We start from the raw sequence: 11,900 nt of genomic DNA on the forward strand, positions 1-11,900 counted from the left end.
ATGGTTTATCCTGTCATTTACCCTGCCATGGTTTATCCTGTCATTTACCCTGCCATGGTTTATCCTGTCATTTACCCTGCCATGGTTTATCCTGCCATTTACCCTGCCATGGTTTATCCTGTCATTTACCCTGCCATGGTTTATCCTGTCATTTACCCTGCCATGGTTTATCCTGTCATTTACCCTGCCATGGTTTATCCTGTCATTTACCCTGCCATGGTTTTTCCTGTCATTTACCCTGCCATGGTTTATCCTGTCATTTAACCTGCCATGGTTTATCCTGTCATTTACCCTGCCATGGTTTATCCTGTCATTTACCCTGCCATGGTTTATCCTGCCATTTACCCTGCCATGGTTTATCCTGTCATTTACCCTGCCATGGTTTATCCTGCCATTTACCCTGCCATGGTTTATCCTGTCATTTACCCTGCCATGGTTTATCCTGTCATTTACCCTGCCATGGTTTATCCTGTCATTTACCCTGCCATGGTTTATCCTGCCATTTACCCTGCCATGGTTTATCCTGCCATTTACCCTGCCATGGTTTATCCTGTCATTTACCCTGCCATGGTTTATCCTGTCATTTACCCTGCCATGGTTTATCCTGTCATTTACCCTGCCATGGTTTATCCTCCCATTTACCCTGCCATGGTTTATCCTGCCATTTACCCTGCCATGGTTTATCCTGCCATGTGAGCGGAAAATCCCCAGCCATGACAGGCTTTTGGTTTCAGGGCAACCCACACCACAGTGTCACCCTACCTCCATCCTCCTCCCTTCTTCTTCCCCCTCTGTTTGGCCTCATTCATCAAGCTGTGTTTGGGGCTCCTGTCTCTGGCTGGGTACACTGCCACCCCATACTAGTACCTCCCCTAGAGATGGCACTACAGTCCCAGTACTACTCCGTCATCTCTCTGCCATCTATATGAAAGACTGAAGGTCAGTTTGTGTGTGTGTAGCCTAAATGCCATGTGTAACGCAGGTTTAAACAGCATGAAATGACCAGCTGTAGAGCCCATGGCACGGCTGGCTGCCTGCGACTCTTACGGTTAGGGGTCAGGCTCTGGGTCCAGGTCGGTTAGACTCATTTAAAGACACCACCATCTAACCACCTTAACTCCTACAGCAGCCTCTCGGGTCACTAGAGGTCACGGGAGGTCACTGGAGGTCACTGCATGTATACACACACACACACATCACACTGTCATCACGACCCAGTGGCTAGCTAATGGTCAATGTTTTGTAATAAGAATGGCCCTGGATTACAGTGCACATCACTATGAAATAAAGATGGGTCAACAGTAGAGGGTAGACCCATATTGGGCTGGTTGCAGGTTTTTGCAGAGAATTCAATCAATTGTGTGTGTGTGTGTGTGTGTGTGTGTGTGTGTGTGTGTGTGTGTGTAAACAACATTGTTGAAATGTTTTTTGTTAAATGCTAAGCCAGTCAAACATGACCTATACATACACCTGCTGTGTCTGTCTTCTGTAGGATGTATTGGGGGTTTGAAGGTAAAAGGCTGTGCATGTGTGTGTGTGTGTATGAGAGAGAGAGAGAGAGAGAGAGAGAGAGAGAGAGAGAGAGAGAGAGAGAGAGAGAGAGAGAGAGAGAGAGAGAGAGAGAGAGAGAGATGAATAGTTATGATGATGAAACACTAGTGTGACTGAGGTCAATTTCAATTCCACTCAAATCTGGGATTGGATTAGGAATCAAATCAGAATTGTAAAACGACCCATAATGGTTATAGGCCAATGGAAGTGACCCAAAATTGTAACACGCACATCCCAACCAAGAATAGAAAAGAGACAAATCTGTTCCCTCTCTCCCTCTGTCACACATCCTCACCCGCGCCCTGCTCCTAACTCCTTCTGTCAAACACACATCCTCACCCGCGCCCTGCTCCTAACTCCTTCTGTCAAACACACATCCTCACCCGCGCCCTGCTCCTAACTCCTTCTGTCAAACACACATCCTCACCCGCGCCCTGCTCCTAACTCCTTCTGTCAAACACACATCCTCACCCGTGCCCTGCTCCTAACTCCTTCTGTCAAACACACATCCTCACCCGCGCCCTGCTCCTAACTCCTTCTGTCAAACACACATCCTCACCCGCGCCCTGCTCCTAACTCCTTCTGTCAAACACACATCCTCACCCGCGCCCTGCTCCTAACTCCTTCTGTCAAACACACATCCTCACCCGCGCCCTGCTCCTAACTCCTTCTGTCAAACACACATCCTCACCCGCACCCTGCTCATAACTCCCTCTATTACACAGACAGCCTGAATGGAAGGCCAAAATTACCCCAGAATTTCTTCGCTGGTGCCAATCTGTCTGCCTGAAGCTCACCTCATCTATTCAGAGCTAAGGGGGGTCAGGCCCTGTCCGTGCCCCAAGACGGTCCCACCTAACCTGGGTGGAGGTGACCCGGTGTGCCCCTGCTTGGCCCAGCCTGGCCCTGCTGACGTGTTGGGGCATGAATTAGCAGCTAATACTTTCTGGAGGGGATTAAACAACTGTTTGTCATTTGTGATGCCACATCTCCACTGTCTAAGAGCAGGCAGGCATCCGGAGAGAGGGATGAGGAGAGGAGAGGAGGCAGAGAAGGAGTGGGATTGGAAGAAAGAGAGAAGAGAGTAGAAAAAGGGATAGCCTTGTCACTTGGATTCTCCAGGCCAGAGAGTAAGTGATAACCAGACAGAAAAAAAACAAGACAGAAACAAAGGGAGGTAGCAAGAGATGATGGAACAGAGAAACAAAGGGAGGTAGCAAGAGATGATGGAACAGAGAAACAAAGGGAGGTAGCAAGAGATGATGGAACAGAGAAACAAAGGGAGGTAGCAAGAGATGATGGAACAGAGAAACAAAGGGAGGTAGCAAGAGATGATGGAACAGAGAAACAAAGGGAGGTAGCAAGAGATGATGGAACAGAGAACCAAAGGGAATGAGAAAGATATGGAATTTGTCTTCAGGCTCTCAAAGAGATAGCAGAATTATAGAGAGAGAGATTAATGTGGGCATTTCTCTGTCCCAATCCCCTGTGGTCTGACTGTGCAGTGCTGTAACGCTGCTGGCTGAGGTCTCAGGTCCTGAGAGGACTGTCCTCATCCTGACCTCGTTCCTCATCCTCTCCTCATCCTCAAAATAGGGACACTACTATTAGATGCCATGAGAGGACTGTCCTCACAGTAGAGCCACAGTAGAACTGTGAGAGGACTGTCCTCATAGTAGAGCCTTGAGAGGACTGTCCTCACAGTAGAGCCTTGAGAGGACTGTCCTCACAGTAGAGCCTTGAGAGGACTGTCCTTAAAGTAGAGCCATGAGAGGACTGTCCTCACAGTAGAGCCTTGAGAGGACTGTCCTCACAGTAAAGCCTTGAGAGGACTGTCCTCAGAATAGAGCCTTGAGAGGACTGTCCTCACAGTAGAGACATGAGGGGACTGTCCTTACAGTGGAGCCTTGAGAGGACTGTCTTCACAGTAAAGCCTTGAGAGGACTGTCCTCAGAATAGAGCCTTGAGAGGGCTGTCCTCACAGTAGAGCCATGAGAGGATTGTCCTTACAGTAGAACCATGAGAGGACTGTCTTCACAGTAGAGCCATGAGAGGACTGTCTTCACTGTAGAACCTTGAGAGGACTGTCCTTACAGTAGAGCCATGAGAGGACTGTCCTCACAGTAGAGCCATGAGAGGACTGTCTTCACAGTAGAGCCATGAGAGGACTGTCTTCACAGTAGAGCCATGAGAGGACTGTCTTCACAGTAGAGCCATGAGAGAACTGTCCTCACAGTAGATATTTGAGAGGACTGTCTTCACAGTAGAGCCATGAGAGGACTGTCCTTACAGTAGAGCCATGAGAGGACTGTCCTCACAGTAGAGCCATGAGAGGACTGTCCTCAAAGTAGAGCCATGAGAGGACTGTCCTCACAGTAGATATTTGAGAGGACTGTCTTCACAGTAGAGCCATGAGAGAACTGTCCTCACAGTAGATATGAGAGGACTGTCTTCACAGTAGAGCCATGAGAGGACTGTCTTCACAGTAGAGCCTTGAGAGGACTGTCCTTACAGTAGAGCCATGAGAGGACTGTCCTCACAGTAGAGCCATGAGAGGACTGTCTTCACAGTAGAGCCTTGAGAGGACTGTCCTCAAAGTAGAGCCATGAGAGGACTGTCCTCACAGTAGATATTTGAGAGGACTGTCTTCACAGTAGAGCCATGAGAGGACTGTCTTCACAGTAGAGCCTTGAGAGGACTGTTAACACTTAACCCCAACAAACACACTGTTAACCCCAGCAAACACACTGTTAACCCCAGCAAACCCACTGTTAACCCCAGCAAACACACTGTTAACCCCAGCAAACACACTGTTAACCCCAGCAAACACACTGTTAACCCCAGCAAACACACTGTTAACCCAGCAAACACACTGTTAACCCCAGCAAACACACTGTTAACCCCAGCAAAAACAACTGTCAGACCCAGCACAGACCCAAATAATATCATTCCTCTGCCCTCTGTGTGACTGAACACAGTGTAAATGAATGTAATTCCTCTGCCCTCTGTGTGACTGAACACAGTGTAAATTAATGTAATTCCTCTGCCCTCTACATGACTGAACACAGTGTAAATAATGTAATTCCTCTGCCCTCTACGTGACTGAAGTCAGTATAAATTAATTTAATTCCTCTGCCCTCTGTGTGACTGAACACAGTGTAAATGAATATCATTCCTCTGCCCTCTGTGTGACTGAACACAGTGTAAATGAATATCATTCCTCTGCCCTCTGTGTGACTGAACACAGTGTAAATGAATATCATTCCTCTGCCCTCTGTGTGACTGAACACAGTGTAAATGAATATCATTCCTCTGCCCTCTGCGTGACTTTTCCACATGGAGTGGCAGGATCAGTGACTCCACAACACACACAGAGACGCTGCAGGACTGTACTCTAATCATGTTTGTACGGGGGTAGAAAGAGGTCACAGTGATATAAATAGACCCCTGGTTTAGTGGACCGTCATGATTGGAAAGTTTATTTGACTATTAGTTATAGAGAAATCCATGCTCTTAACAACAGATAATAGTCCAGAAGATGTGACATACATGTATTTGACTGATGAGGAAGAGGAGGAGGATGAGGAAGAGGGGGTGGAAGAAGGGAATGCTAGAGGCATGTCCTCTACTAATGCAATGAACCTAATCACCCAGGTCACACACACACACACACCACACACACACACACCACACCCACACACACACACACACACACACACACACACATACACATACACACACACACACACACACACACACACACCACACACACACACACACACACACACACACACACACACACAAACATCTCTGTGACTGTCTATCTCTGTTTTGTCTACATCCTGCTGGTTTAGGACATTTTCTCTTTGTATGCAGTACATGGGAAGATCTGTTTCTAACTGATAATGTTCCTGTTTCCCCAGATTGAAATGACCCTGAGATTCCTTTGACTCAGTTCATTACAGCTCAGGGACATGTAGCCTAGCGGTTAGAGCGTTGGTCCAGTTGACTCAGTTCATTACAGCTCAGGGACATGTAGCCTAGCGGTTAGAGCGTTGGTCCAGTTGACTCAGTTCATTACAGCTCAGGGACATGTAGCCTAGCGGTTAGAGCGTTGGTCCAGTTGACTCAGTTCATTACAGCTCAGAGACATGTAGCCTAGCGGTTAGAGCGTTGGTCCAGTTGACTCAGTTCATTACAGCTCAGAGACATGTAGCCTAGCGGTTAGAGCGTTGGTCCAGTTGACTCAGTTCATTACAGCTCAGGGACATGTAGCCTAGCGGTTAGAGCGTTGGTCCAGTTGACTCAGTTCATTACAGCTCAGAGACATGTAGCCTAGCAGTTAGAGGGTTGGTCCAGTTGACTCAGTTCATTACAGCTCAGGGACATGTAGCCTAGCGGTTAGAGCGTTGGTCCAGTTGACTCAGTTCATTACAGCTCAGAGACATGTAGCCTAGCGGTTAGAGCGTTGGTCCAGTTGACTCAGTTCATTACAGCTCAGAGACATGTAGCCTAGCGGTTAGAGCGTTGGTCCAGTTGACTCAGTTCATTACAGCTCAGGGACATGTAGCCTAGCGGTTAGAGCGTTGGTCCAGTTGACTCAGTTCATTACAGCTCAGAGACATGTAGCCTAGCGGTTAGAGCGTTGGTCCAGTTGACTCAGTTCATTACAGCTCAGAGACATGTAGCCTAGCAGTTAGAGCGTTGGTCCAGTTGACTCAGTTCATTACAGCTCAGGGACATGTAGCCTAGCGGTTAGAGCGTTGGTCCAGTTGACTCAGTTCATTACAGCTCAGGGACATGTAGCCTAGCGGTTAGAGCGTTGGTCCAGTTGACTCAGTTCATTACAGCTCAGAGACATGTAGCCTAGCGGTTAGAGCGTTGGTCCAGTTGACTCAGTTCATTACAGCTCAGAGACATGTAGCCTAGCGGTTAGAGCGTTGGTCCAGTTGACTCAGTTCATTACAGCTCAGGGACATGTAGCCTAGCAGTTAGAGCGTTGGTCCAGTTGACTCAGTTCATTACACTCAGAGACATGTAGCCTAGCGGTTAGAGTGTTGGTCCAGTACAAGTCTGAAAGGTCACTAGTTCAAATCCCCAAGCAGACAAGATGGAAAAACTGTCGATGTGCTCTTGAGCAAGGCACTTAACCCGAATTGTTCCAGGGTCACCGTTGATAATGTCAGACTTTGGCCATGAACCCATTCTCAGAGGGTATCTCAGGGAGAGTTTGGATATGCCAAAAAAAAACACATGACCAATTCACACACGTATAATACACACTTGTGAAATAGGACAAACAGAAGCATCTACCTAATTATATTGTAATTATAAATTGGGTGGTTTGAGCCCTCAATATTGATTGGCTGGCAGCTGTGGTATATCAGATCGTATACCACGGGCATGACCCCCAAAAAATATTACGTTGATAACTAGTTTATAATAGCAATAAGGCACCTCGGAGGTTTGTGATATATGACCAATATACCACGGCTAAGGGCTGTGTCCAGGCACTCTGCGTTACATTGTGTCTAAGAACAGCTCTTAGCCGTGGTATATTGGTCATATACCACACCTGTTCAGGCCTTATTGCTTAAGTATAGAATACCTTCCAATGTCAGACTGCTGCTGTACCAGAACGTCTCTGTCTGTCTGTCTGTCTGTCTGTCTGTCTGTCTGTCTGTCTGTCTGTCTGTCTGTCTGTCTGTCTGTCTGTCTGTCTGTCTGTCTGTCTGTCTGTCTGTCTGTCTGTCTGTCTCCCTCCGTCCGTCCGTCTCCACTGGTACTGCTGAGAGATGAGCTGCCAAAGTCACATTTCATTAATTGTGTTCTCTTGTAAATGAAGAATATGTGATTTTGAACACATCTGTCTCTCTCTATGTCTTTAACCACTTCCTCCCTTCCTCCCTCCCTCCCTCCTTCCACCCCTCCCACACTCCCCCCTCTCTCTCAGACCCAGCGTCAGTGGATGTGGACCAGTATGATCTGGTGGTGTTGTCTGATAGTCTGAGAGGTTTCCTTCAAGACCTGCCCTCCCCCATCATCCCAGCCATGGTCTACAGTGAACTGATCTACACCGCCCAAGGTACAGTAACAGTACTCACATTGGTCATTATTAACTAACATCAAACATCACAGTCCAAAGTAAGCCAGGCCATATCTAGAGACTGTTTGCACAGACTCCTTGGGGCTAGCCAATCACAGAGTTCTGCTGTTCTGCTGTATGAAATGAGGCTTAGTTATTTAAAATGTTAACCCAGGGTTAAGGATAGGATAATGCAGTATGAAAAGCCATGTTAAATATAGTTGCTAAGCGAAGGTCATATGAACATCAGTCAGATCCAGCCAACCCTCTAGGTATAGGAGCTAGCTCCTGCCCCAGGGTCATGGATGGGACACCCTGCTTTAACCTCTGGGACCAAAGTGCAGTATATACACTGGCTAAACTTCAGAGTTAGACATCAGTTCCTAGGCATGTCACCACTTACCACTCCGCCAGCTTGCCTGACCTCCCAACCCATCCTCAAGACTTCGAGAGAGAGAGACAGAGAGAGACAGAGAGAGAGACAGAGAGAGAGAGTAAGAGAGAGAGAAAGTAAGAGAGAGAGAGAGACAGAGACAGAGAGAGACAGAGAGACAGAGAGAGACAGAGAGAGAGACAGAGAGAGAGAGTAAGAGAGAGAGAAAGTAAGAGAGAGAGAGAGAGAGAGACAGAGAGAGAGAGACAGAGATTAAGAGAGAGAGAGAGAGAGAGAGAGTAAGAGAGAGACAGAGAGAAAGAGAGAGAGAGAGAGAGACAGAAATGTTCCCTCTCTCAGCTCAGTTGTCTGTTGGCCCTGTTCATCTCCAGATGAATATATACTTCTTTCTGGTCTAAATCTTATCCCTCGCTCCAACGTCTGCTCTGTCCTCACATCTCTCTCTTTTACAGACACGCTGTAGCACCTGATCTATTTTTCATGACCCTTTCCCTTGAACATTAGGAGAGTCGTGCTTTCCGTGGGTGGTGTGTGCGCGCGTGTGTGTATTTGTGTATGAACTTGTGTGTGCGTGTAGGTGTTTGCATTGGTGTGTGTGTGTGAAAGCTTTTGTGTATGCATGCGTGCGTGTGTGTGTGTGTGGTGTGTGTGTGTGTGTGTGTGTGTGTGTGTGTGTGTGTGTGTGTGTGTGTGTGTGTGTGTGTGTGTGTGTGTGTGTGTGTGTGTGTGTGTGTGTGTGTGTGTGTGTGTGTGTGTGAACACCTTAGGGCAGACTGGGACCATGGCAACCCTAGGGCCGAGTTCACACTCTCTCCCCCCTGACCTCCCCCCAAATTATTCAGCCTCTCCTCTTCTCCGCCAGCAACAGCAGCTTCAGTCAATGATGTAAGTGCTTGTCCCTCCCAGCTCCTACCTGTTTCATCACACTCCCAGCACAAGCTTCTCTCTTTTATTTATGGGAACATTTTAAGTCAGGATAAACCACTTGAAAAGACGCATGGTGGAAATTTGAGGGTTCTGTGAGGTTAAGCTGACTAAAATGGAACTTGTTTTTGACTTGAGGGTGGTCTGCTGTAAAATAATAATACATCAAATCAAATACAACAGGTAGACCTTATAGTGAAATGCTTACTGTACTTACAATCCCTTAACCAACAATGCTTTAAGAAGTTTTAATTTAAAAAAAGTGTCAAGTAAAAAATAGAAAATAAAAGTAACAAATTATTAAACGACAGCAGTAAAATAACAATAGCGAGGCTATATACAGGGGGTACCGTCCCTCTCCTTCATTCCTGTCTTCCCTCTCTTTCCTTCCTGTCGTCCCTTTCCTTCCTTCCTGTCTTTCCTCTCCTTTCTTCTTTTCCTCCCTCAGCTCTCTGAAAAGAAAAATATTTTCTTGTTTGCTCTGCATCACACCTAGTCCTCCTCAGTACCCTCCCTAGTCCTCCTGAGTACCCTCCCTAGTCCTCCTCAGTACCCTCCCTAGTCCTCCTCAGTACCCTCCCTAGTCCTCCTCAGTACCCTCCCTAGTCCTCCTGAGTACCCTCCCAAGTCCTCCTGAGTACCCTCCCTAGTCCTCCTCAGTACCCTCCCTAGTCCTCCTGAGTACCCTCCCTAGTCCTCCTCAGTACCCTCCCTAGTCCTCCTCAGTACCCTCCCTAGTCCTCCTGAGTACCCTCCCTAGTCCTCCTCAGTACCCTCCCTAGTCCTCCTCAGCACCCTCCCTAGTCCTCCTCAGTACCCTCCCTAGTCCTCCTCAGTACCCTCCCTAGTCCTCCTCAGTACCCTCCCTAGTCCTCCTCAGTACCCTCCCTAGTCCTCCTCAGTACCCTCCCTAGTCCTCCTCAGTACCCTCCCTAGTCCTCCTCAGTACCCTCCCAAATCCTCCTATTGTGGATTCTGTCACACCTCCTAAACCCATTTATATAAACGCTACTCTCCAGGAGGGAGACAGATCAACCGACCGTCCGGTGCTCAAGGTCACGGTCAGGCTGACCGACCATGTGACTGGCAGTGTAACAGCAATCGCAGCAGACTTCGTCCAGGTGTCTCAGTCCCATCCCTTTGTGTCTGTCTCAGACAAAAGAAGTGGTCAGTCATCCTATTGTCCTAATCCAGACTCAGAGTGACATCTCTAAGAACCCAGGGCACAGGGCCAGCTTTACAGTCAGACCATGCCCATCTGGACCGGACAAAGGGGGGCACCCAGCTCTAACCCTCCCTTACACCCCCTCCCTAGTCAGCCCAGCTCTAACCCTCCCTTACTTCCCCCTCCCTAGTCAGCCCAGCTCTAACTCTCCCTTACTTCCCCCTCCCTAGTCAGCCCAGCTCTAACCCTCCCTTACTTCCCCCTCCCTAGTCAGCCCAGCTCTAACGCTCCCTTACTTCCCCCTCCCTAGTCAGCCCAGCTCTAACCCTCCCTTACTTCCTCCTCCCTAGTCAGCCCAGCTCAAACCCTCCCTTACTTCCCCCTCCCTAGTCAGCCCAGCTCTAACCCTCCCTTACTTCCCCCTCCCTAGTCAGCCCAGCTCTAACCCTCCCTTACTTCCTCCTCCCTAGTCAGCCCAGCTCAAACCCTCCCTTACTTCCCCCTCCCTAGTCAGCCCAGCTCTAACCCTCCCTTACTTCCCCCTCCCTAGTCAGCCCAGCTCTAACCCTCCCTTACTTCCTCCTCCCTAGTCAGCCCAGCTCTAACCCTCCCTTACTTCCCCCTCCCTAGTCAGCCCAGCTCTAACCCTCCCTTACTTCCTCCAACCTAGTCAGCCCAGCTCTAACCCTCCCTTACTTCCCCCTCCCTAGTCAGCCCAGCTCTAACCCTCCCTTACTTCCTCCTCCCTAGGCAGCCCAGCTCTAACCCTCCCTTACTTCCCCCTCCCTAGTCAGCCCAGCTCTAACCCTCCCTTACTTCTCCCTCCCTAGTCAGCCCAGCTCTAACCCTCCCTTACTTCCTCCTCCCTAGTCAGCCCAGCTCTAACCCTCCCTTACTTCCTCCTCCCTAGTCAGCCCAGCTCTAACCCTCCCTTACTTCCTCCTCCCTAGTCAGCCCAGCTCTAACCCTCCCTTACTTCCCCCTCCCTAGTCAGCCCAGCTCTAACTCTCCCTTACTTCCTCCTCCCTAGTCAGCCCAGCTCTAACTCTCCCTTACTTCCTCCTCCCTAGTCAGCCCAGCTCTAACCCTCCCTTACTTCCCCCTCCCTAGTCAGCCCAGCTCTAACCCTCCCTTACTTCCTCCTCCCTAGTCAGCCCAGCTCTAACCCTCCCTTACTTCCCCCTCCCTAGTCAGCCCAGCTCTAACTCTCCCTTACTTCCTCCTCCCTAGTCAGCCCAGCTCTAACTCTCCCTTACTTCCTCCTCCCTAGTCAGCCCAGCTCTAACCCTCCCTTACTTCTTCCTCCCTAGTCAGCCCAGCTCTAACCCTCCCTTACTTCCTCCTCCCTAGTCAGCCCAGCTCTAACCCTCCCTTACTTCCTCCTCCCTAGGCAGCCCAGCTCTAACCCTCATTTACTTCCTCCTCCCTAGTCAGCCCAGCTCTAACCCTCCCTTACTTCCTCCTCCCTAGGCAGCCCAGCTCTAACCCTCCCTTACTTCCCCCTCCCTAGTCAGCCCAGCTCTAACCCTCCCTTACTTCCCCCTCCCTAGTCAGCCCAGCTCTAACCCTCCCTTACTTCCCCCTCCCTAGTCAGCCCAGCTCTAACCCTCCCTTACTTCCTCCTCCCTAGTCAGCCCAGCTCTAACCCTCCCTTACTTCTCCCTCCCTAGTCAGCCCAGCTCTAACCCTCCCTTACTTCCCCCTCCCTAGTCAGCCCAGCTCTAACCCTCCCTTACTTCCTCCTCCCTAGTCAGCCCAGCTCTAACCCTCCCTTACTTCCT

The 11,900-nt window shown here is 49.3% G+C and overlaps 1 protein-coding gene across 1 annotated transcript in view; it reads left to right on the forward strand.

The window, feature by feature from the left end:
- Positions 1-11,900, forward strand: part of LOC106560529 (phosphatidylinositol 3-kinase regulatory subunit gamma) — a 356,086-nt gene that overhangs the window by 163,283 nt on the left and 180,903 nt on the right. The window contains exon 5 of the mRNA XM_045687847.2: positions 7,505-7,636. Coding sequence (XP_045543803.1) covers positions 7,505-7,636 — 132 coding nt within the window. The remainder of the gene's footprint in view (positions 1-7,504; positions 7,637-11,900) is intronic.

This window comes from Salmo salar, chromosome 10 (assembly GCF_965601325.2).
Source record: "Salmo salar chromosome 10, fSalSal1, whole genome shotgun sequence".
In the NCBI taxonomy this organism is placed as follows: domain Eukaryota; kingdom Metazoa; phylum Chordata; class Actinopteri; order Salmoniformes; family Salmonidae; genus Salmo; species Salmo salar.